This window comes from Ascaphus truei, chromosome 20 (assembly GCF_040206685.1).
Source record: "Ascaphus truei isolate aAscTru1 chromosome 20, aAscTru1.hap1, whole genome shotgun sequence".
Taxonomy (NCBI): domain Eukaryota; kingdom Metazoa; phylum Chordata; class Amphibia; order Anura; family Ascaphidae; genus Ascaphus; species Ascaphus truei.
In genome coordinates, this window is record NC_134502.1 from 2587965 (window position 1) to 2614127 (window position 26163).

Here is a 26163-nt window from a genome sequence, read left to right on the forward strand (position 1 = left end):
CAGTGCCTAATCTTGAGTACCCTTGGTGCTCCACACTGGACACATGCTGAGTGATTGAGTTGTCGCTTTTAGAGTGCAGGCACCCCCACTTCCCTGCTATTTACCGCCAACTTGGCTGTTATTGACTCCATCAAGCTCCGCTATATACGCATATAATTCATTGATTCATGACCTATAGGATTCCTGGAGCTCATTAGTAGATTTGTTTTTTTACCTGATTTCTTCAGGGGATTGATTCTGGGTACGCACACAGCATATATACTGTACATATATATATATATATATATACATATATATATACATATATATATATATATATTGTGTGAGAGAAGAGGGGGACCCCGCATCCACAAGATTAATAGTATTGTAACTAAATACCGACTTCTATATCAATATACAGTGATAAGTCAGTGGTGCTGTATGGGCCAATCAATACAGTAGGAGAAAGTAAAGCCCCAAACAAAAGCACTCTAGTATACCTTTGAAGTACAAATTCACAAAATCTTTATTAAATAACTGTCACAGAACAAAAAATAAAAGAAAGCCCAGAAAGTTAAAACAAGGCATGGATCCCCTGTACGTACAAAAACCTGACATAGATCCTCCAGCAGTTAATTCCAATGGGAACAAAACCCATATCAATAGTGACAAAAAATACACTCTACTATGCCTGACATGGTTGACAAAATAATCCAGACAAAAAGCCAAATTTGAAGTGGCTGAATAATCAAATCACATACTATCAATACATTCTTATTCCCACATAGTCTCAGGGAATGTCTCTGGTGACACAGTGTAACAATATGTGATGAGGCAACACAATATACAGCCTTAGGAAGCACACCTCAAGGAACTTATATGCTAATGTCATACGTCACCACACGTCAGGCAAACTGCAAAATCATGGAGGAGACAAGGAGCAAACGCTCAGAACATGAATACGTGTCCCTAGAAGGGGACAAACCAGGGGGTCCTGCCTACTACACTACCCCCTGGTTTTTCCCTTTCTAGGGACACGTATTCATGTTCTGAGCGTTTGCTCCTTGTCTCCTCCATGATTTTGCAGTTTGCCTGACGTGTGGTGACGTATGACATTAGCATATAAATTCCTTGAGGTGTGCTTCCTAAGGCTGTATATTGTGTTGCCTCATCACATATTGTTACACTGTGTCACCAGAGACATTCCCCGAGACTATGTGGGAATAAGAATGTATCGATAGAATGTGATTTGATTATTCAGCCACTTCAAATTTGGCTTTTTGTCTGGATTATTTTGTCAACCATGTCAGGCATAGTAGAGTGTATTTCTTGTCACTATTGATATGGGTTTTGTTCCCATTTGGAATTAACTGCTGGAGGATCTATGTCAGGTTTTTGTACGTACAGGGGATCCATGCCTTGTTTTAATTTTCTGTGCTTTCTTTTATTTTTTGTTCTGTGACAGTTATTTAATAAAGATTTTGTGAATTTGTACTTCAAAGGTATACTAGAGTGCTTTTGTTTGGGGCTTTACTTTCTCCTACTATATATATATATATATATATATACCCCCAGAAACCAATCAAATGAAATGTACACATTACACATTACGCTTTACAAATGCGTAGTGTATATGTTCTAATCCTAGTCTTATCACATGAATACATTTGATTATAACACCAAGGCTTAATACACATTTCTTCACATTTTTTTAATTGTTGCATATATGGTTTATATAATTTAGAGTATTAATTATTCATTTTATTTTATCACAAACATATTTTGACATCAGCAACACATTGTTATATGTTCAACGGATTATTTTACATCTAAATCAATCAGCTGGTATTTGAGTACTCTATTTTCTGTGAGAATATTATACCAACAACCAGCCCTTACATAGGGGCTTTAAAATATGATCACATTAATAATTATATATTACCACCAGACATATAGGCGTAGTCTTTTCATTGTTAGCATATACAGTATAAATATATATCTATATCTATATCTATATATATAAAAGAGAAGAAAGAAAGCGCCAGATCCTAGTGTAATATGAAAAATACACATTTAATCTTTCCAGTAAAAATCATAAACTCACAAACAAACGTGATAAATAAGCATGTAATGAGTTATACTCATTCACGAAATGCTGGACATCTCCGCTCCGCTCACAAGCCACTCTCCCTCGTGTAGTCCCAGCTTTTTTATTTGATATGTATAATCGATGTCTTTATTGTAAAGTATTTAATTGTTTATATAATTTTTTGACAAATCAATTGATATATGTCCTCTTAGCCATTAATTGATTTCATGTGTTTAATCAAATATCTAGTCAGCCATGATCGTGGTTGATTGGTTAACGCAAATATAAATAGCAATGACGTATGTCCGTCATTTATCCCCTGATGAAATCACCCAAGTGTTAAGAAACGCGTTGGGAGTATTAGTGTGAGCTACTGACAGTGGGTTACCGTACTCATCCATACCTTGGATTTTGCTGGGACTTTGTGACGCTGCCACGCATCGACTTACTACCCCCCTTCACCCCTAAGGTCATACTATCATTTCCTCCCAGACGGAGTTGCTGATTCGTTCGGTGTACTTCCGGGTTACATCGGGAGAGGTTGCGCATTCTCTGAGGCCCCTGCTGGACGGTGGCTCAGAGGAGCTGGGACTACATGAGGGAGAGTGGCGTGTGAGCGGAGCGGAGATATCCAGCGTTTGGTAAATCAGTATTTCTCATTACATGCTTATTTATCACGTTTGTTTGTGAGTTTAATATTTTGGTTTTTTACTGGAAACCTTTAATGTGTATTTTTCATATTACACTAGGATCGGGCGCTTTCTTTCTTCTCGTTTTTGTAGATCTACTGGGAGGTCGTTGGTTCCTCACAGAAAGCTGCCGGTATCCAGAATAGTGGGCCATCATCACCATTCATGTGTATTTCAACAGGACTATCTTTTTTATGTTTTTTTTTTAGACTTTTATATTTTCAGCATTTTTTATGTCCTCATACTTTTATTCACATTTTATTTTAATTTATTGGATTTATTAGTTACTAGCTCATATTGTTTATATTATTTAATAATTGAATTTATTTTTATTCAATTTTTATATATTCTATTTTATTTGTGTGTTATTCATATATCCAGATCATTACTACTGTTATCAATCTAGTTACCTATTCATAGGAGTTCAGAATCACTCATTAATATATCACGGTGGTTGAGACAGATACCTGAGGGGCGCAGTCTTTTTGTGTGTTTTATTGTATATATATATATATATACATACACACACACACAGTAACAAGATGTGCACAGCACACCAAGGTAGAAAAATACTTGCACAGTATGTTAGAAATCACTGTGCAAATTTCTTATTCAGTAGTGAATAAGCAAAGATAGAACAAGGTAATGAGAGAGCGAGAGAGAGAAAGAGAGAGAGAGAGCGACAGAGAGAGAGAGAGAGAGAGAGAGAGAGAGAGAGAGAGAGAGAGAGATTTAATCCATCACATAAACATTAAAACAGACATTTCACGCCCACAAACTTTGACAAAGTGCCATGCTGACCCGAAATCTCACCTGTTTTATTGCGGAAATCTTGCCCCTGTTTGTATATTTTTGGTCCGATATGTATATAGTTTAGCTATCCCATGCCTACTATACACAGAAACCAAATGAACCCTACAATTAATCAACTGTTGTGAAATACAGGGCATTGTTTATACAGTAGGATTATCATCGTTAATGTGATGTCCCCGCCAATACTTCACAATAACAGATTATTTATGGCACAGGAGTGAACGGAATTAATTAACACGTAAACATTTGGAAAAATGGGTGGGGTGGTGAGCAAAAATGTACTGTGGGTTTGGTTCATGGGATCCTCCTCCTATCATCGAGTATAAGAACCCTACATTTTCCACTCTCCTTATTCCAACTCAACGTCAAGTCCTCTGGCCTAAAATCAGTTGAAGGATCAAGATGGTTGGTAAATTTGTGTCTCAAGGGCTGGTGCTCCTGATGGTCCTCTCCTTACACACAACAGGTGAGTTTGGGAGTCTCTTGGGGTCTTGCTATTAGAGGCAAAAATGTAGATTTGTATTGCCAGTGGATTTAGGGTTTCCATATGGGTGGGGCTTCCCCTCTCTCCTCATGGGATTGTTCTGACTATTTAAAGATGAATGCTATGAAAGTCTAGTGGGCAAAAGGACGGACCTGACATTGAATAGGGTCATTCTATCAAAGTTCGTAGGAGCAATTGATGTATATATGGTGGTGTATATGGTGGTGAGCTTATTCAATTGTTTGGTGGGAGCTGATGTGTGTAAGAGGGTGAACCTGACTATAAAGTCTGTGGGGATTTTGATCTATGTAAAAAGTGATTCTAACTTTTCAAAGGATAATACCTCTGAAGTTTAAAGTTGACATTGAGGTGTTATTAAGTCGATGGGGCAGATGAGGTGTGTAAGGGGTTATCCTATTAAGTCCATGGGGCAGGTGAGGTGTGTAAGGGGTTATCCTATGAAGTGTATGGGGGAAGATGAGTTGTGTAAGGGGTTATCCTATTAAATCTATGGGGCCAGATTAGTTGTGTAAGGGCTTATTCTATTAAGTCTATGGGGGAAGATGAGGTGTGTAAGGGGTTATCCTTTTAAGTCTATGGGGACAGATGAGGTGTGCAAGGGTGTGATCCTGAGTTTTATAGGGTGATCCTATTATAATCAATAGGGGCAACTGGCATGTCTAAGAGGGGGGTAATATTAAAATGCAAGGGTATAGCTGGTATGTAGAGGCTGATTCTGAATGTTAGACCCTATTACATTCAATGGGACAACTGGGGGTGGGGTGACTTTTATATGGTGATTATATTAATGTCTGTAAGGCTTCTGATTTAACAGGGTGATTGGATGTGTTGGGGTCAAAGGATGTTTGTAAGTGGGTGACCCTATTACATTTTTGGGGTTTAACTGCCATGCATGAGAGGTTGATCCTTTAAAATTCTATAGGGGCAGATGCTGTGTGTACGAGGGCAGTCCTACATTTTATAGTGCAACCCTATAAGAATATATGGGATAATTGATCTCTATTGAAGTCTATAGGGTCAATTAATGTCTCTTATATTTTATATCGTGAGCGTAGTAGAATATATTTGTGAAACTGAACCCCTTTCTTAATGTAACCATTGGATGTATTGGTCCATTTGTAGGGTTATGTGTAATACAGAGAAGGGATTTTAGAGTTATTAAATTATCTCACGCCTTATATTTTCTCCCACTCACAAGGGGAGCTACGGCCTATGTGGCAGCCATTTTTCATTCATCTTGAGCTAGAGTGAGTTTGTTGGCTGCAAGAGTTTGGGTTGGGAGAGAGGATTATTTTAATTCTGGTTTAATACAGTTGTGTACAAGAATTCTCTCATACGTCTTTAGCCCACACTCGCCAGGGTAAATATAAGAAGGTAGCAATACAGTAGTTGTTTGTGCAGCCTGAGGGCAGCCATTTTGAATTTAGCTTTGGATTCAGAGGCCTTCAAAGTAAACTCCAAAGCTAAAACCTTTACAATGTTTATTGGATGATAGAAATGTCCCCTTTGATTCCATTTTTATTATCTATTGTCACGTGCAAATACTAATTTTCTCCTTTCTTTTTTATTTCTTACAGTGTTTGTCAACTGTGAAAGTAAGTTTTTCTACTCACAAAGCATAAGGGATAGAAAGAGAAACACAGAGAGACAGAGAAAAGAGGGGGGGATGATACGAGGAGGGAGAGGGAGGAGGAGATGCGGAAAGGGGAGAGTTAGAGGGGGATAGAAAACAATTAGAGACAATTAGAGAGATAAACACAGAGAGACAGAGAAATGAGGGGGGGGAGATGAAAAGAGGCGGAGAAACATAGATAAAGAATAGAGAGAGATATATGAAAAGAGAGATGGAAATATCGCCTTTGACTCCATTTTTATGACCCATTGGTCACTATTAGTGCAAATACTAATTTTCTCATTTCCGTTTGATTTCTTAGGCTAACTCCATGCTGCCGCAGACCGTGTGGAGGCGCCTGCGTGCAGCGCGTTCACATTGCCTTAAAGCAGCAATTGTACCCCTGGTGCACGCGTGCGGCAGCAGGAGGTGGCGCGCGTTGCACAAGGAATCAGTTGAAACTGATTTCCTGGGCGAGACAGGCCGGTCACGCGAGTGCTTCAGCCAATGAGGGCGAACCAGCACCGTGACGTCACTGGCTCGCCCCTAGACACGCCTACCGACAGCGTGTCTAGCATCTCCGAAAAACGCAACCGCTTCACGTGGGTGACGTCCCGGACGCACAAGCCACTGCGCGGGTGACAGCTGCATGGACTTAGCCTTACAGAGTTTGCCAATTCTCAAATTCCGCGCAAGTGTTTCTACTCACAAACATAGATAAAGGAGAGAGGGAGAGAGTGAGAGAGAGAATGAGAGAGAAAGAGAGAGTTATAGTGAGAGAGATAGAAAGAGACAGAGAGAGAGAATGAGAGGAAAGATAGAGAGTTAGAGTGAGAGAGATAGAAAGAGAGAGACAGAGAGAGAGAGAGAGAGAGAGAGAGAGAGAGAGAGAGAGAGAGAGAGAGAGAGAGAGAGAGAGAGAGAGAGAGAGAGAGAGAGAGAGAGAGAGAGAGAGAGAGAGAGAGAGAGAGAGAGAGAGAGAGAGAGAGAGAGAAAGGGTTATAGAGAGAGTTAGAGAGAGAGTTAGAGAAGAGAGTTAGTGAGAGGGGAGTTAGTGAGGGAGAGTTAGAGTGAGAGAGGTAGAAAGAGAGAGAGAGAGAGTTAGAGAGAGAGTTAGAGAGAAAGAGTTAGAGAAGAGAGTTAGTGAGAGGGGAGTTATTGAGAGAGAGAGAGGTAGAAAGAGAGCGATAGAAAGAGAGAGAGTAAGAGAGAAAAATAGAGAGATAGAAAGAGAGAGATAGAAAGAGAGTTAGAGTGAGAGAGATATAAATAGATCCCAGGACATACTTGAAAACGAGAGGTAACTCTCAATGTATTACTTCCTGGTAAAACATTTTATAAATAAATTAATAAAGAGAATGAGAGAGCTAGAAAGAGAGTTAGAGTGAGAGAAATAGAAAGAGAGAGTTAGAGTGAGAGATAGAAAGAGAGAGATTTAGAGTGGGAGAGATAGAAAGAGAGTTTTAGTGAGAGAGATAGAGAGAAGTAGGGAGAGAGAAGCAGAGAGAGAGAGGTAGAGAGGTAGAGGTAGAGAGGTAGAGTGAGAGAGGTAGACTGAGAGAGGTAGAGTGAGAGAGGTAGACTGAGAGAGGTAGAGTGAGAGAGGTAGAGTGAGAGAGGTAGAGTGAGTGAGGTAGAGTGAGAGAGGTAGAGTGAGAGAGGTAGAGTGAGAGAGGTAGAGGTAGAGAGTTAGAGTGAGAGAGGTAGAGTGAGAGAGGTAGAGTGAGAGAGGTAGAGTGAGAGAGGTAGAGTGAGAGAGGTAGAGCGAGAGAGGTAGAGTGAGAGAGATAGAAAGAGAGTTTTAGTGAGAGAGTTTTAGTGAGAGAGGTAGAGTGAGAGAGGTAGAGAGAGAGAGGTAGAGTGAGAGAGGTAGAGTGAGAGAAGTAGAGTGAGAGAGGTAGAGTGAGAGAGGTAGAGTGAGAGAGGTAGAGTGAGAGAGGTAGAGTGAGAGAGGTAGAGTAAGAGAGGTAGAGTGAGAGATGAAAAGAGAGAAAGAGGTTAGGAAGCATAGATACAGAATAAAGAGAGAGAGAGAGAGAGAGAGAGAGATAGAGAGCAAATCAAGGAACGAGATAAAGAGAAGAAATTAAATAAAAGAGAGAGAGGGGTGAGATACTGTAGTGAGCGGGAAGAGAGAGACACCGTTATATTATAAAACGTGGTACATTATTTGATTATTAGACACCCCATATTAAGTCACTGTTAGTGGGATAGGGGGGCTTAATCATGGGGCAATATATTGTAAGCCAGGTTTGCTAAGGCGTCTTCTGCCATAAGAGATCTTCCGGTGGTGGAAGAAGACACCGTCGGTATGGACCATTCCAGTCTATGGGCTATAAGTCGCCTTCTAGTACTGGGTGGTGTCTTGTGACAAATGACTGCTTGGTAAATACGGTCCTATAAATGTAATCAGGGGATTTAATAAGGGCCGATGTGTATCAAACCCCAATCCAGCCTTAACTGCCATTAAAGATAACGCGGGTTTAGGGTCCGACATCTGGCATCTCACTTACCGAATCCCAACCTAAGTTATGTGTCACAAATTCTTTACATAATCTCTTGTATTTTCCTAGCTAACATCACCACAGCTGCCACCACAACTGCGGCCGCAGGTATGTACCAAAATATAATAAATGTCCCTTTACTGTCCCCTGTATTATTTCACATTACAAATCCCTTTTTACTTTCTCCTACCAGAAATCCCCTTTATTGTTCCACATTACAAATCCTCTTTATTCGCCATCGCTAGAAATCCCTGTTACTGCCCCCTATCAAAAATAATTCCCCTTTACTTAGGAATCCCATGTACTATTCCACATTAGAAATCGTTACTTTACTTTTTCTACCCTAATCCCAAACGTCCAGTGGCGAATTTCCCATTAGGCCCATTAGGTCCGGGCATAGGGCAGAACATTTTTGGGGCGGCATATACTTTGCCGTGATCTCGGGTCTATCGGGCCTGATGGGACATCACTTAGTTTTTTGTGGCTGCCTCCTTACCTACCGCCCACCTTCTCCATCTGAACCGCAGCGTCACCGTGGCAACGCGACGGCGTGCAACATGTCGTAGGTGACGTACGCGGCGTCATTTGACGCTGTGGTCCAGAAGGAGGAAGAGGGCGGCAGGAAGGAGGCGGCTGCAACCGCTAAGTACCCGGCGCGTTTCAAATCCTTCGCTCCAAACGTTCCCTGTGCTTGTTAGGATTTGAGGTCTGGACTTGATAACGTAGTCAATATCTTAAAAATATTTCACTATGAGTTCAGTATTAAAAATACAGTATTAGAGAACAAGATTACTTGGGATTACCAAGCAAATCCCTTATACATCTACCAGTCTATCTGTCTGTCTGTCCGTCCGTCCGTCTGTCTGTTTATCTATCTGTCTGTCGATGTAGCAGACATTATTGCACTCATTACCGTGTATGTTAAGTACAAACAACACCAAAGATAATGCTTGTTGCGTTACGGAGATATCATATGCAACTATGATAATATGTGTCAAATATCGTGCAGGCGTGAGCACATCACGTTTACAGGTGTAATTATGTCTACTACATCCGTATCCAACTGTTAAGCCTGTGCTCATTTTTGCCATATTCTTTTTGTGATCCTTACTGCACCCGTAGCCACTGGAGTCCCTGGATATGGAATCGCCCTTCTTGTCCTTGCAGCTCTGATTTTAGCCTTGCTGATGTGCTTACCTTGCCTTTTTGTAAGTAAACTGCTACTTTCATCCTCAGTATAACTACTTCCAAGTATTACTACCTCAACGGCACGGAAAGCCTCTATCAGTATTGAAGCTCACTCTTGCACAGTTACACACCTTACTTCTTACGCATCATGGTGGCTGCTGTTGAGGACCTTTTTTTTCTGAAAGAACTTCTGGGGTCCAGATACACAAAGCTCAGTTGTCGATGCTCTGAACGTCATGTTATCAAAATCAGTAACGGACGTTATGAGGTTAACACCGTTCCACTTAGCTAATTATATGTAAAAACATGGGCATTAGTTATCTCATTCACATAGGCTCAATGCCATGTTAAGTTAGCAGTGACTTGCATTAGAGGTACCCCTGTCTTACCTAATGGTGCCGTTAGCACCGTCCCGACCCTGAAGTAGGGGTTTATGCTGGAGAGAGAGAGAGAGGGAGGTAAAGAGAGGGCTTATTAACCCTGCGTTAGTGAGCTTTGAAGATACCAGTTAGCACCGCACCAGGCGTTAACGTACGTTCATAACGGAGCTTTGCGGATCAGGGAGAGCTTCTAGTAACGTCATCTGTGCCGTGGCCGCCGGTTACCATCACCATTAACTTTCACCACCACCACCGCAAACTATTTGCTTGTTCGTTTGCGGCGCTGGGGACAGTAAGTCTTACTAAATCCTTGTTACCTTTATGGATGTAAAGTAAAGGGTATACCAGCATCAAACCCCACATACTTGGCTTCTCACACACCGCAGTGGGCCTTTTACTTCCAATTAACCTATACCACATGGCGCTTACATGATCTCTTTGTTACCCCACGATGGTGCAGTTCCTCGCAAGTTTATTCTGCATTTCTTAAATATTTCTTCACCACACTATACCATAAGGTATTTGGTTTAAAATGTATACTTTGTCCATATCTCATTGTTTTTTTTGGTTATTTTTAATGTTTTTACTAATAAAAAATTAAGTGAGCCCACAATGAAAAACCTTAATGAATTGGGTCTGCTTTTAATCATGGGCATAATTATTATAATGATTACTGCCCGGTTGAAGTCTACATGTTAAACTGCTCTGTGTATGCACTTTATATATGTAAATATATCTTTATTTGTATACCGCCATTAATGTACATAGCACTTCACAGCATTAATACATGTGACATAACCATATAAATATCAAACAATATAAATAACACATAAAAGTAACATTTAGGAAAAGGAGTCCCTGCCTCAAGGAGCTTACAATCTAATTGGTAGGTAGGCAGAACGTACAGAGACAGTAGGAGGGCGTTCTGCTTAGTGCATCTGCAAGGGGCGAAAGTCGATGTATGAGGTGTATAGTATCAGCCATGGAGCTACTCATATGCTTCGTTAAGGAGGTGTGTTTTAATTATGGTCTTAAAGGTCTATAGAGAGGGGAAGGGCATTCCAGATGAAGTGGAGTAAGGGAGTATAAACTGCAGAGGTTGCTGTGTGGACACTCTACTGCATGATTTTGGGGCTATTGAAATAGTTAAATGTAGATGATGTTGAAAAAAGACGAACGTCCATCAAGTTCAACCTATGCTAACTTAGACAACAGATACTTTATCCTATATCTATATCTATACCTATTACTTGTTGATCCAGAGGAAGGCAAACAAAAAACCCCAGTGTCATATCATCCAATGATATCTCATAAAGGGAAAAATAAATTCCTTACCGACTCCAAGAATTGGCAATCGGATTAATCCCTGGATCAACATCCTTCCCATGTATACTTATTTGGTATATCCCTGTATACCTTTCCTTTCTAAAAAGATGTCCAACATATTTTTTGAACAAATCTATTGTATCTGCCATCACAGTCTCCATGGGTAATGAATCCCATATTTCAACTGCCCTTACTGTAAAGAACCCTTTCCTTTGTTGCTGGTGAAATCTCCTTTCCTCCAACCATAAGGGATGGCCCCGAGTCCTTAGTACTGCCCGTGGGATGAATAGTTCTTTTGAAAGCTCCATGTATTGTCCCCAAATATACTGTATTTGTAGATAGTTATCATATACGCTCTTAGACGCCTCTTTTCTAATGTCAATAAGTCTAATTTAGCTAGCCTCTCCTCATAAATTAGATTGTCCATCCCCTTTATTAATTTGGTGACTCTTCTCTGCACTCTCTCTAGTTCCATAATTTATTTTCTTAGTATTGGTACCCAAAATTGTACTCCATATTAAAGGTGTGGTCTTACTAATGCTTTGTAAAGGGGCACGATTATGTTGATTTCCTTTCCATCCGTTGCCTGTTTGATGCAAGATAAGATCTTGTTTGCCTTTGCAGCTACTGCATGACTTTGGGCACTATTGCTAAGCCTGCTGTCTACAAGCATTCCTAAATCCTTCTCCATCAAGGATTCCCCCAATGTATCCCCATTTAATTTGTAATTTGTGGAAATCATAGTCATTTCAAAAGTAAGGACAAAAATAATACCTGCTGTAAATAATTAATACACTATATGAATACATTATTAATAAATAATATTAAATCATTAATAAATCAGACACATCAAGCAGTGGTAGGACAAACTGGAGGTGTTATCTCCCAAGATTTGGACATTTTTGGTCAACTTGCAGCATACCTGATGTATCTGGGCCATTTAGTTTCATTTCAAGTGTGGCTGACATTTAAAACAAAAAGATGAAATGACCATTAAGGTGACACACACTATTATTTGTATACTATGGCAAATTCATGTTTCATTCTAAGAATTCAGTTTAATTAATTCTGCTTGTTTTCTATTTCTTTTTAATCCAGTATTACCTTAGACGATAAAGAGGAAGGAAGAGCGGGTATTGGATTTATTGCCCGCTGATGAGGAATCACCGCCCCCCTTCCCCTATATATCCCACATCTATCTATAACTGGTCCTATATACCACCATGTATCTGCAGTATTTCATAAATGTACACTGGATATGTTGGCATACTTGGGAATCAGTGTGAAGCCCTAGAGGTGCCAGACTCTGTATCTCTGAGCCATGAAACATTGATGCTATCCCATTACCCAGAGTCCTTTGCTTTTACACCTGAATTGTATTTATTTCCACTGGACATTGTTGCTTTTAATAAAACTCCTTAAAAAAAAAATGATTGTCTGAACTTTGTCATTGGCGACATTATAATTCCAATAACAGAGACTCGCTACTAATGAGTGAGACTTTCACTTGGTAACACTCATTACGTAATGAGGCTGTTTTATAGTGAGGGACACTCACTTATAATGAGTTAGGCTGCCTTCTAATAAGAGAGACCACTTTCCAACAGAAAGACGCACTCCTAGTGAGTGAGACTGCTTACCAATGGGTGACACTGCTTATGTAATGAGACTGCTTTTGAGTGCGGGAATCTCACATATGGGTGGGACTCACAGTGAAAGAGACTGCTTTACATTAAAAGAGAATGATTCATAATGAGTGAGACTGCCTTTCACTTAGTGAATCACCTGACATAATTAGACTGCATTTGAGTGCAGAACACTCTTTTATAATGAGTGGGACTCACTTCCAGTGACTGAGACAGTCCTCCAGTGATTGCTACTCCTAATTAATGAGACTGCCTTCCAGTTAGTAGCACACACTTATAACGCTTGAGACTGCCTTCCAATATAAACCTCACTCTTTATGAGTGACTGCCTTCCAATGATTGACACTCCTAATTAATGAGAGTGCCTTCCTGTGAGTGACACTCGCTTACAATGACTATGGCTACCTTTCAGGATTGAGATTCCTGACTGTCTCAGTCACTGGAAGTGAGTCCCACTCATTATCAAAGAGTGTTCTGCACTCAATTTATGTCAGGTGATGCAAGTGAAATGCAGTTACATCTCATTCTATTTTATGGAAAAGCAGTCTTTTTCACTTTGAGTCCCACTGTCATGGGACACCAGGCTTATTAACTCCTTCTATACCGGGATCATATGATTGAGCAAAACAAGGAGGTAAAATAAATTGTCATTAATTCCAGGAAAAGACATACACACAATGGATTACAATTTACAATAAAAAACACACTTACTGGGGATCGGGGGTAACGAACTAAACTTTCCTAGTCCAAATGCCTACAAAATGAAGCCTATCAAGGGGCCACAAGCCCGAAACGCGTAGGTGTTCTGTTTTTGTACTTTTGATCCATTAAACTTTTATTGTGGGAACGCACCTCTGTGTTAACTTTCACTTCAGTGGAACCAGTGCTTCGTTTTTTTCTCTCTCTGCTCCTGTTTATCCACATCAACGGAGGCACGGTACACCCCAGGAGAAGTGATATACCAGGCTCTACAACTGTGTGAGTTATACTCTTAAGTGAGCCTTTTTCACTCTCCTTTTTCCTATAGTGGCTGCAAGGATTTTGTCTGTTACCCCATGTTATTACCATGATGCTGTATTAATGCTGGACACCGGCAGGTGTATACTGTCCTTACCTCATTGCATGTGGGACATTATTTTCCAGTTACACATCCAACAGGTGTATGGGTGTAATCTAATATCCTAGCCTTATTTTTTGCCGTCTCTGGAGGGGTAATCCGCTGTATATTCAAATGAACTATTATTGTTTGCTGTGATTTTTGTTTAGAGCACCATGCAACTTTTTCTTTCCATACAATAAGACGAGCACCCGACGCGAGGGAAATCTCATGACCGCGCATGTAGCAAAAAGACTATACTTAGAAAAAGTCCTCCTCGAGCGATTGAGGGGTGCTGATCTCAAGCACCTTCGGGAGGAGACACAAATAAACTGGAGAAAGGGCTCCAATCCCAGCAGGACTGAGGGTTCTCTTCCTCCATCCACTCTCATTCAAGTCACAGAAAGATCTCGAATGAGAGTGGAAGGATGGGCTTTGGCCGTGGCAAGCCCGAGCTTCCCACAAACAGGGGAGGTATGTAACAGGGGACTTATCCCTGTTCACAAATGTGCCTCTAATCCAGCAGTGTGGTGGTTAACTGCTGGTAGGCAATTAACTAACACCACCTGCCTGATTTAGATGGCTTAGAAAAAGCCTGCCTTTGAGACAGGAAGTGACTCCTTAGCTCACGTGTGAGCTGAACTTTGGAGATAGAGCAGAGGTTCTTGAGTCTCCCAGGAGAGACTGACCAAGAGAACACAGATCTCTGGAGCTGACCATGTCTTGAGCTCTGCCAGAAGACACAGCAGAGCTGCTTCCAAGACACAGGGGAAACTTCTAAACCTGAATGCTTACAAACCCTGAAGAAAAGGTAGCAACCATGGACAGAGAAGATTTTCCCTCCAAACTACAAGGAACAGATAAGACTTTTATTACAAGACTTTTTATATCTGTTCATTTCATGGTATGTGTTTGGGGCTGGGAGACATGCTTAACTAAGGGAGTTGTGAATTGCATAGTATTTCACTAGAACCACTCCCAAGTGAATAGAAGCTTTGTTTCCCCCTTGTTTGGATGGTTTCCTGATGTTAAGAAAAAGGCACAATAAATCCTCGTTATAATTTCACCTTATAAAGTCTCCAATTGTGTACCTCTGTGAACGTCCGTCTACACAGCCTATCACCGATTTGCCGGTATACTGAAGCTGGGCGGGCACCGATTTCAATTCGGCCAAGAGGCATGCACCAACCTGGCACCTCTGCCTCTTAGCATATTGAGCCCACCCACTGTTCCAGGTTCCACAAAGTCTGGGGATGGGCAAAGGGTGGCCGGATAGCCCATTGTGCTATCAGGATGGGGGTACTCGTGTGTAACTCCAGTACTCCGCCTGCCCTAACACCTTGCAATACCTGAGGCTTTCAATTCCGGGAACAGAGGAGACTCAGTGGCACCAAGCCTGGTGGCCATATGGTCTCTCGGAACCCGGGACTCGGAAAACCCACCATTCATACATACAGTATGTTATAAGCATATATACCTATTCAACATAAGCCTTTAATAAAATATACTTTTACTCTGTATCTTGTGCTAAAATGTCTAAGTCCCCCTTTCTGGTGTCAGGGATAAAATACTCTTACTACTACTCTTACTAGCCTTATCCCTGCCACACTGTAGAAACCTGACTTTACATTTGGCACACAAAACTGGGCATCCCCCCTTATACTAGGGACCCCAATACCATTCTGGGGATACCTTGATCCCCTATACCCTTTTTACCTTTTTGGTCTGTGCTGAAGCAGGGAATCCTGGCGGTGAGACGCAAGAACGTTTCCAGGTTAGCATTTTTACCGGAGCATTGTGCTTCAATTTGTCCGAGAATCGCACCTGATTCTCGGGTACATCTTTGGTGTACCCCGTAACTCAGGGACACTGCTTCTTAGCCACAATCTGACAAGACGTTCTCCACAAAACCCACCCTGAATCTTCCAGCCCCGCAGTCTCTGCTGGCCAGCGCTCCTGGAAAGGCAAAACCCCCAAAATACTGTATTGTCGCATAATTTACACACAGTCACAGTAATGCATATCCGACAGCCGGGTCCAAGAGCTGACACTCTAGAACCCCAAAACACGGATCAGGGGTAACCAAGTGGGGCGTAACCTTTATTATTGAGCCTGGTTACCCCCTCACCGTCACACCCACCCATAAGCGAGATTCCCTCACTCAAAAGCAGTCTCATTACATAAGCAGTGTCACTCATTGGTAAGCAGTCTCACTCACTAGGAGTGAGTCTCTTTCTGTTGGAAAGTGGTCTCTCTTATTAGAAGACAGCCTAACTCATTATAAGTGAGTGTTCCTCACTAGAAAACAGCCTCATTACGTAACGAGTTTTACCAAGTGAAAGTCTCACTCATTAGTAGTGTGTCTCTGTTATTGGGAAATGGTCTCCCTCACTGGAAGACAGCCCCACTCATTATAAGTGAGTGTCCCTCATTGGAAAGCAGTCTCTCACTCAGGAGTGAATCTCTTTTACTAAAAAAGCAGTCTCACTCACTGGAAGGCGCCCCACTTTATATAAGTTGGTTGTCATTAAGTGGAAAGCAGTCTCAATGATTATTAATGTCACAAAATAGAAGGCAGTCTCAATGAAAAGTAGTGTCACTCGCTGGAAGGCAGTCTCAAACACTAGAGTTGAGTCTCTTTCATTCAAAGGGAGTCTCCTATTAGGAGTGACTCTCCCAATGTAAAGTTCTTCCCTGCACTGTCTCAGAAATAGTTTACACCCCAAGGGGGAGGGCGAAGAACAGGAAAAAACAACTCAAACCCCAGAGACTCCTGGACAATGTAGTTCTAAAGCACATTTTAGTTTAATGGTTTACAGGTATACATTACCACAGCAGTCCACAAGATGGTGCAATTCTATTACATAGATGAGCTTAAAATAGAGGATAGAGCAATGATTAATTAACCTTTTTTTGGCTAAGGAACCCTATAATTATATTGTGAAATTCAGTGGAACCCAACCCTCTCTAATAGCGCGTCTGAGATCAGATGCATTGTAAGGAACCCCAACCCTCTCTAATAGCGCGTCTGAGATCAGATGCATTGTAAGGAACCCCAACCCTCTCTAATAGCGCGTCTGAGATCAGATGCATTGTAAGGAACCCCAACCCTCTCGAATAGCGCGTCTGAGATCAGATGCATTGTAAGGAACCCCAACCCTCTCTAATAGCGCGTCTGAGATCAGATGCATTGTAAGGAACCCCAACCCTCTCTAATAGCGCGTCTGAGATCAGATGCATTGTAAGGAACCCCAACCCTCTCGAATAGCGCGTCTGAGATCAGATGCATTGTAAGGAACCCCAACCCTCTCTAATAGCGCGTCTGAGATCAGATGCATTGTAAGGAACCCCGACCCTCTCTAATAGCGCGTCTGAGATCAGATGCATTGTAAGGAACCCCGACCCGCTCTAATAGCGCGTCTGAGATCAGATGCACTGTAAAGAACCCCGACCCTCTCTAATAGCGCGTCTGAGATCAGATGCATTGTAAGGAACCCCAACCCTCTCTAAAACACTGTGATAGAGAGATGATACAGTAGATAGGACTATTTTTATTCCTATCATATTACTGTGCCGTTCTGCCAGATTTTCTTTATTGATCTAGAGCCTGGCACCTCTGGGGCAGGCACAGTGCTCGGGATCCTGACACCTCTAGGACTGCCACAGGCGCAACAGAGCCTGGCCTCTCTGGGACTTGTGTAAAGACCCCCAACCAATGACCTCAATGACAAAGTTCAGACAATCATTTTTTTTTAAGGAGTTTTATTAAAAGCAACAATGTCCAGTGGAAATAAATACGATTCAGGCTTAAAAGCAAAGGACTCTGGGTAATGGGATAGCATCAATGTTTCATGGCTCAAAGATACAGAGTCTGGCACCTCTAGGGCTTCACACTGATTCCCAAGTACGTCAACATATCCAGTGTACATTTATGAAATACTGCACATACATGGTGGTATATAGGACCAGTTATAGACGTGGAGGTATATAGGGGACGGGGGGCGGTGATTCCTCATCAGCGGGAAATAAATCCAATACCCGCTCTTCCTTCCTCTTTATCGTCTAAGGTAAAACTGGATTAAAAAAAAATAGAAAACAAGCAGAATTAATTAAACTGAATTCTGAAAATGAAACATGGATTTGTCATAGTATACAAATAATAGTGTGTGTCACCTTAACGTATGTAATCTTTTTTTTTTTTAATGTCAGTAACACTTGAAATGAAACTAAATGGCGCAGATACATCAGGTATGCATGCAAGTTGACCAAAAATGTTCTAATTTTGGGAGATACCATAACACCTCCAGTTTTTCTTACCACTGCTTGATCTGATTTATTAATTATTTAATATTATTTATTAATAATGTATTGATATAATAAATTCATTATTTACAGCAGGTTTTTTTTGTGTCCTTACTGTTAAAATTACTATGATTTCAGTAGGCCCAAATCCTGCAGTAGAGTGTCCACACAGCAACCTCTACAGTTTATACTACCTTACTCCACTTCATCTGGAGTGCCCTTCCCCTCTCTATACACCTTTAAGACCATTATTAAAACACACCTCCTTAACAAAGCATATGAGTAGCTCCATGGCTGATACTAAAGACCTCATACATCGTCTATGGCCCCTTGCAGACGCACTTAGCAGAACTCCCTCCTACTGTCTCTGTACGTTCTGCCTACATACCAATTAAATTGTAAGCTCCTCGGGGCAGGGACTCCTTTTCCTAAATGTTACTTTTATGTGTTATTTATATTGTTTGATATTTATATGGTTATGTCACATGTATTAATGCTGTGAAGTGCTATGTACATTAATGGCGGTATACAAATAAAGATATACTTACATATATAAAGTGCATACACAGAGCAGTTTAACATGTAGACTTCAACCGGGCAGTAATCATTATAATAATTATGCCCATGATTAAAAGCAGACCCAGTTCATTTAGGTTTTTCATTGTGGGCTCACTTATTTTTTTAGTAGTATTAAAAACATAAATTTAAAAAAAACCCCAATGAGATATGGACAAAGTATACATTTTAAACCAAAAACTTTATGGTATTTTATGGTGAAGAAATATTTAAGAAATGTAGAATAAAACTGTGAGGAACTGCACCATCGTGGGGTAACAAAGAGATCATGTAAGCGCCATGTGGTATAGGCTAATTGGAAGTAAAAGGCCCACTGCGGTGTGTGAGAAACCAAGTATGTGGGGTTTGATGGTGGTATACCCTTTACTTTACATCTATAAAGGTAACAAGGATTTAGTAAGACTTACTGTCCCCAGCGCCGCAAACGAACAAGCAAATAGTTTGCGGTGGTGGTGAAAGTTAATGGTGACGGTAACCGGCGGCCACGGCACAGTTGACGTTACTAGAAACTCTCCCTGATCTGCAAAGCTTCGTTATGAACGTACGTTAACGCCTGGTGAGGTGCTAACTGGTATCTTCAAAGCTCACTAACGCAGTGTTAATAAGCCCTCTCTTTACCACTCTACCTCTCCAGCATAAACCCCTACTTCAGGGTTGGGACGGTGCTAACGGCACCATTAGGTAAGACAGGTGTACCGGTAATGCAAGGCACTGCTAACTTAACATGGCACTGAGGATATGTGAATGAGATAACTAATGCCCCTTGTTTTTACATATAATTAGCTAAGTGGAACGGTGTTAACCTCATAACGTCCATTACTGATTTTGATAACAGGACGTTCTGAGCATCGACAACTGAGCTTTGTGTATCTGGTCCCCAGAAGTTCATTCAGTAAAAGGTCCTCAACAGCAGCCACCACGATGCGTAAGAAGTAAGGTATGTAACTGTGCAAGGGTGAACTTCGATACTGATAGAGGCATTCTGTGCCGTTGAGGTAGTTATACTTGGAAGTAGTTATACTGAGGATGAAAGTAGCAGTTTACTTACAAAACAGCATGGTAAGCCCATCAGCAAGACTAAAATCAGAGCTGCAAGGACAAGAAGGGCGATTCCAAAACCGGGGACTCCAGTGGCTACGGGTGCAGTAAGGATCACAAAAAGAGTGTGAAAAAAATGAGCAAATACATAACAGTTGGATACATATGTAGCAGACGTAATTACACCTGTAAACATGGTGCTCATGCCTGCGCGATATTTGACACACAGATTATCATAGTCGCATGTGTTATCTCCGTAACGCAACAAGCATTATCTTTGGTGTTGTTTGTACTTAACATACACATGCAATAATGTCTGCTACAGCGATAGACAGACAGACAGATAAACAGACAGACTTAAAGACAGGTAAACAGAAGGATAATCGGATAGACGGATAGACGGATAGACGGATAGACGGATAGACGGATAGACGGATAGACGGATAGACGGATAGACGGATAGACAGATAGATAGATAGATAGATAGATAGATAGATAGATTGCACGCCATCGCGTTGCCACGGTGACACTGCGGTTCAGAAGGAGAAGGTGGGCGGTAGGTAAGGAGGCGGCCCCAACAACTAAGTGATGTCCCATCTGGCCGACAGCGCGGCAAAGTGTATGACGCCTCAAAAATGTTCTGCCCTAAGCCCCGGCCTAATGGAAAATCCACCACTGGACGTTTGGGATTAGGGTAGAAAAAGTAAAATAACGATTTCTAATGTGGAATAGTAAATGGGATTCCTAAATTAAAGGGATTTTTTTAATAGGGGGCAGTAACAGGGACTTATAGTGATGGAGATTAAAGGGGATTTGTAATGTGGAACAATAAAGTGGATTTCTGGTTGGAGAAAGTATAAGGGGATTTGTAATGTGAAATAATACAGGGGACAGTAAAGGGACATTTATTATATTTTGTTACATACCTGCGGCCGCAGTTGTGGTGGCAGCTGTGGTCACAATTGTGGTGGCAGCTGTGGTGGCAACTGTGGTGGCAGCTGTCGTTGTGTTGTCATCAGCAGCTATAAGGAAAATACAAGAGGTTATGTAAAGAATTTGTGACACATAACTTAGGTTGGGATTTGCTAAATGAGATGCCGGATGTCGGACCCTAAACCCGCATTATCTTTAATGGCAGTTAAGGCAGGATTGGGGTTTGATAACACACATCGGACCTTAGTAAGTCTCCCGATTAGATTTATAGGACCGTATTTACCAAGCAGTCATTTGTCAGAACACACCACCCAGTGCTAGAAGGCGACTTATAGACCATAGACTGGAATTGTCCATACCGACGGTGTCTTCTTCCACCACCGGAAGGTCTCTTATGGCAGAAGACGCCTAAGCAAACCTGGCTGCTAATATATTGCCCCATGATTAAGCCCCCCTATCCCACTAACAGTGACTAAATATGGGGGTTCTAATAATGAAATAATGTAACATGTTTTATAATATACCTGTGTCTCTTTCATCTGTTAAATACAGTATCTCACCCCTTTCTCGCTTGTATTTCATTATTTATCTTTATCTCTTTACTTGATTTACTTTCTCTCTCTCTATATATTATGTATCTGTGCTTCTTATCCTCTTTCTCTCTTTTCCTATTTTTCTCTCTCTTTATCACTCTCTTCACCTCTAACACTCTCTCTCTCTTCATCTCTATCGCTCTCTCTTCATCTCTAACACTCTCTCTCTAACACACCCTCCCTAACACTCCCTCCCTAACACTCCCTCTTCATCTCTATCAATCACTCTCTTCATCTCTAACACTCTCTCTTCATCTCTAACACTCACTCTAACTCTCTCTCTCTCTAACTCTCTCTCTCTAGTTCTCTCTCTAACTTTCTCTCTCTAACTCTCTCTCTAACTCTCTCTCTCTCTCTCTAACTCTCTCTCTAACTCTCTCTCTCTCTCTCTAACCTTCTCCTACAGACTTTGATAGAATAACCCAAAACAACTGGGGCTAAGCAAATCCGATTTAAAAACTAGCTTTATTGAAGGGGCTTCAACATGGAGGTAAAGCAGGTTAGTACGCTAATGAGTTTCACGCTATTAAAGTGCTTTGACAAAGCGCTGTAATTAGCGCGAAACGCGTTGGGGTTTTAACCTGCTTTACCTCCATATTGTTTGCCCCTTCAATAAAGTTATTTTTTAGATCGGATTTGCTTAGCCCCAGTTTTTTTTTTGCAACGCAGTGCTCCACATTTTTTCTCCATTTTGGTTCTCTCTTCTACGTTATCTCCCGGCTGGACGCACACACCTGAAGACAGATTTTCACCAAACTGTGAGTAATATAGTCCTCATTATATGTCTATTCTATGGATGAAGGTCGAACTCTATCAGCTCTAGGGGGATTTTCCTGAAAGAATAGGAACTGCTGAGCCATTGCTGTAAAAGCTTTTGGCTCTTGAAGCTCCAGACTCAGGCATTTCTTCTATATCCCATGAATGAGACTTTATTTAAACTCACTGCTGTTATTATCTGTCTTCTACTCAAAGACACTAAAGCTTCAGTTGAAGCAATATACTGCATGTGTGTGTTTTTTTTTTTAATAAATCAGTTCTGTAGTAAGAAAAAAAATACTTTTAGCATTTTCTGTTTTAAAAAACAACAACTATGAAAGACCAATTTTCTTATATTCTATTTTAACCTGCATGTTTGTTCCTATAGCAACCATGTACATTCCCCAGATCTAAAGATGTCGCCAAATTTCACCGATCAATAGACGGAGAACGAATTGACCGGCAGCTATACAGTTCTTTAGGTAAGTAGAGATTGCCCACATGAAACTACTGAAGTAAAAAAAAAAACTAAAAGAAACGGGAGCTTGAACTGCAGCTTTAAGAAGAATAAATATGTTGTTACAATATTAATCCTAAACTCTGATGCACTGATTCCAGAGACTCTCATCTCTACTGCTTTGTTCTATCCCATGGAAAAAAGGGGTATCCTCGCCCATATGAAACCCTATCCACTGGTCATATAAATCTACCCATTGACCTCTAATAGCAAGACCCCAAAAGCCTCCCAAACTCACCTGTTGAGTGTAAGGAGAGAAACATCAGGAGCACCAGCCCTCGAGACACAAATTTACCAACCATCTTGATGCTAGAACTGATTTTAGGCCACAGGACTTGACGTTGAGTTGGAATAAGGAGAGTGGGAAAATGTAGGGTTCTTATACTCAATGATAGGAGGAGGATCCCATGAACCAAACCCACAGTACGTTTTTCTTAACCACCGCCTCCCAGTTTTCCAAATGTTCACGTGTTAATCATTTCGGCTGCTCCTGTGACTTAAATAATTTGTTGTTGTGAAGTATTGGCAGGGACATCCCGGGAACAATTACAATTCTATAAACTTTGCCCTATATTTCACAAGAGGTGATTAATTGCAAGTTCCATTTGGGTTTCTGTGTACATTAGGAATGGGATAGCTAAACCATCTATCATGTATCTATTCATCCGTCTCTCTCTCTCTCTCTCTCTCTCTCTCTCTCTCTCTCTCTCTCTCTCTCTCTCTCTCTCTCTCCTCTCTCTCTCTCTCTCTCCTCTCTCTCTCTCCTCTCTCCTCTATCAAGAATCCAAGCACTCACATATATGTAGGTACGGGTGGTAGTAGGGTGCAAACTGTCCAGGTATCAGCAAGGCAGCACGTCTGATAGAAGAAAACAGTACACGCTCTCCAAGATCCGAAGGGGAAATGTATTTCTCAAAGTTCCGGCTCCCAATGGAGCCTTTATCAAGAAGACCAACCGTGATACGGCAGTGAGCATATTTATAACTTGAGGTGACCTCTAGAAAACTCACTCGCTGAACCCCTCTCATGGAAACCTAGTGGGACCAGCGGGGCCCAAAATCCAAAAAGGAAAACAAGGAGAGGGGGGGGTGGGTGTGGGCCTGAGTTTAGGATAGACTAGAATAGTATTAACCCTGTAGCATCATCCAGTTCCTCAGGCTTTGTCCCCGTTGGCCTCAGCGGAGACGGCGTGCATGGCACACACACGGTACGGCCCCAGTAGCCGCCTGTGCGCCCTGGCACAATGCGCGATGAACCAGCCGAGTGACGTCATGGCCGCGCCCCCGCCACGCCCCTCCCTTCGCGATCTCCTGAAGCGCAAACCACAGGCCGGCGGCTGAAACTGGTGCACGCAGTGACTGGAGCCGTAGTCGTACAGGCAGTCTCCCGGCACAAGGAGAAGCTGCATCCGGGGGCCTTAGCCTAAGGCCTCGGGCATGGTCAGCACTTAGGCGCTGACCCGTGCTGAGGCGCGCTTACACTTACCAGTGAGCCCCTGCAGCTGCAATGAGAGCGGCTTTAGCAGGAGCTCGCGCACGCTTCCGCAGGCGAGCGGAAGCGTGTGTCTTAGAAATTTTTTTGTTTTAAGCGCTCACGGGAGCGCAGGGCCGGTCACGTGAGCGGTTCGCCCAATGAGGGCGAACCAGCTCTGTGATGATGTCACTGGCCCGCCCCCCGACACGCCCACGGATGGCGCGCTTACCAAGGCCAGGGAAAGCACCCGCTTTCCCTCAGCCTCAGCGCGCCTCCGCACGGCTGCTGCAACCCTGGACGCAGCCTAATTCTAACACAAATATAACTATTAACAGATGCAAATCGTAACAGCAATTACAAAATACTGATTAGTATACTAGGCAGCAGAGTATACACATATATGCACACACATTTGTCTTTCTAACATACTGTATGATTATATATTTAAGGTACGTATTATTAAAGCAACGAGGAATATCAACCTATTTTGGTGACCTCCACAATATTTTGTATTAACTCCCCCGTGTTCATATGTATTGTTTCTAATTACGCGTATCATTTTCAAATAAAGTTTCACAGCAATTAGACAACAATTGAATTATGCTGCTCTGTCCTGTTTAATTGCATGCTTAAAACCTAATGGGCGCACCTGCTAATAAAAGTACAGACCTTTGTCATTAAACATGTCCCTTTCATTGGGTCACTTTGCTCCCATTTGAGACTGGTCCTTTAACCCATTAAGCACATCACTGTTATTGGGGCTCTTTTCTCTTACGTGGGACTGTCCCTTTAACCCGTTAAAAACACGCCCCTGTCATTAGGTCACTTTGCTCCTACCTGGGACTGACCCTTTAACCCATTAGGGAAGAAAATCAAGGCTCCACGGATTTGCTCCAATAACCTTATTGAGCAAATCCGTGGAGCCCTGATTTTCTTCCCTTCTTTATACCCTGGATTGATACAGAGAATCCTGAACCGAGAGCACCGGTAGTTGTATCTCCTTTTTTATGATTATAATAGTGTGCAGCAATTTATCATTCTTCTATCCTTTAACCCATTAAACCCATCACTGTCATTAGGCCACTTTGCTCCTCCGTGGGACTGACCCTTAAACCCATTAAAAATGTTACTTTGGTCCTACATGGAACTGACCCTTAGACACAAAGAAATATCTTCTTAATAGCATCTGATATGGTACATTCATAGGATCTGCAATCCTATAACTAGTCAGTCCCCTGACCCTATAACTGATGCTACGGATGGGGTGGCACATAGAAATATCTTTTTAATAGAATAACAGATAGGAGGTTGAGGAGCGCTCAATGCCAAGTAGAATGTTCAATAACACCAAAAACCACCATCCAAGGAAAATAATGTCAGGATTAATAAGACGTGTAAGTAAGTAATATAGCCAACAATTATTGGTAAACACCCCCTGAAGACAGGTAGTGGGAAGCAATGAAGAACCCTCACCATCAATCTCATTGGGGGGTATCCCTGTAGCAAAAACAAAATAATTACTCACAATTCCTGGTGTGGCTGGATGGATATTCTGATTCCAAAGTGAAGTATACGGTATGCAGATGATATAAGGAGCGCGCGATCCGGTAGGAGCAAAGGGAGGACCCAGGTAACAAAAGTATACATTTATTGAGTCATCAAGACATTAAAATCCAACACGATTCGAACGCGTTAGCGTTCTTTATCAAGGATAAACATACAATGAAAATCATTTCTTTTAAATACCCTTCTTACCTGTATCCCGTTTGCGCCAAAAGAACATGCCTAATGAATGACGTCATGACGTCCGTGCATGAGAGTCCGCGCTAGTGCGAGCAACCAAGACGTCAGAAGCAGTCTAAGGGCAGAAGAGGCGGCAAGAAAGGGCAATGAAACTAAAATAACCATGGGCAAAAGAGAACCAACGGAAAGCATAGAGGAACAAAAGGCATAACGACGTAACAAAATCATTATTGTCCCCAACCTAAAAACCAAGAGAGAAAAAGGGGGGTGGGAGGAGATGAGGGGGAAGAGAGGGGGGGGGGGGAACAAAAAGAAAAAGAAAGAGAAGGGACAAGAGAAAGGGAGAAAAGAAAAAAATAAGTGACAAAATATGACAATTAAAAACAATAACAAGAACTGTAAATG

At 41.7% G+C, this 26163-nt stretch overlaps 1 protein-coding gene across 3 annotated transcripts in view; it reads right to left on the reverse strand.

Annotated features, from left to right (window-relative positions):
- The window catches only part of MUCL1 (mucin like 1), a 162126-nt gene that overhangs the window by 34320 nt on the left and 101643 nt on the right, over positions 1-26163 (reverse strand). The window contains exons 1-4 of one of the 3 annotated variants that reach the window (XM_075577248.1): positions 22781-22940; positions 20670-20765; positions 19754-19839; positions 17579-17900 (exon numbers count right to left, since the gene is read on the reverse strand). The exons of 1 other annotated variant lie outside the window; for it this stretch is intronic. In XM_075577248.1, coding sequence (XP_075433363.1) covers positions 17883-17900; positions 19754-19839; positions 20670-20765; positions 22781-22844 — 264 coding nt within the window. In that variant the 5' untranslated portion in view covers positions 22845-22940 and the 3' untranslated portion in view covers positions 17579-17882. Of the gene's footprint in view, positions 1-17578; positions 17901-19753; positions 19840-20669; positions 20766-22780; positions 22941-26163 lie in introns of those variants that run through there. One more of the 3 variants, XM_075577247.1, reaches the window with a different exon arrangement.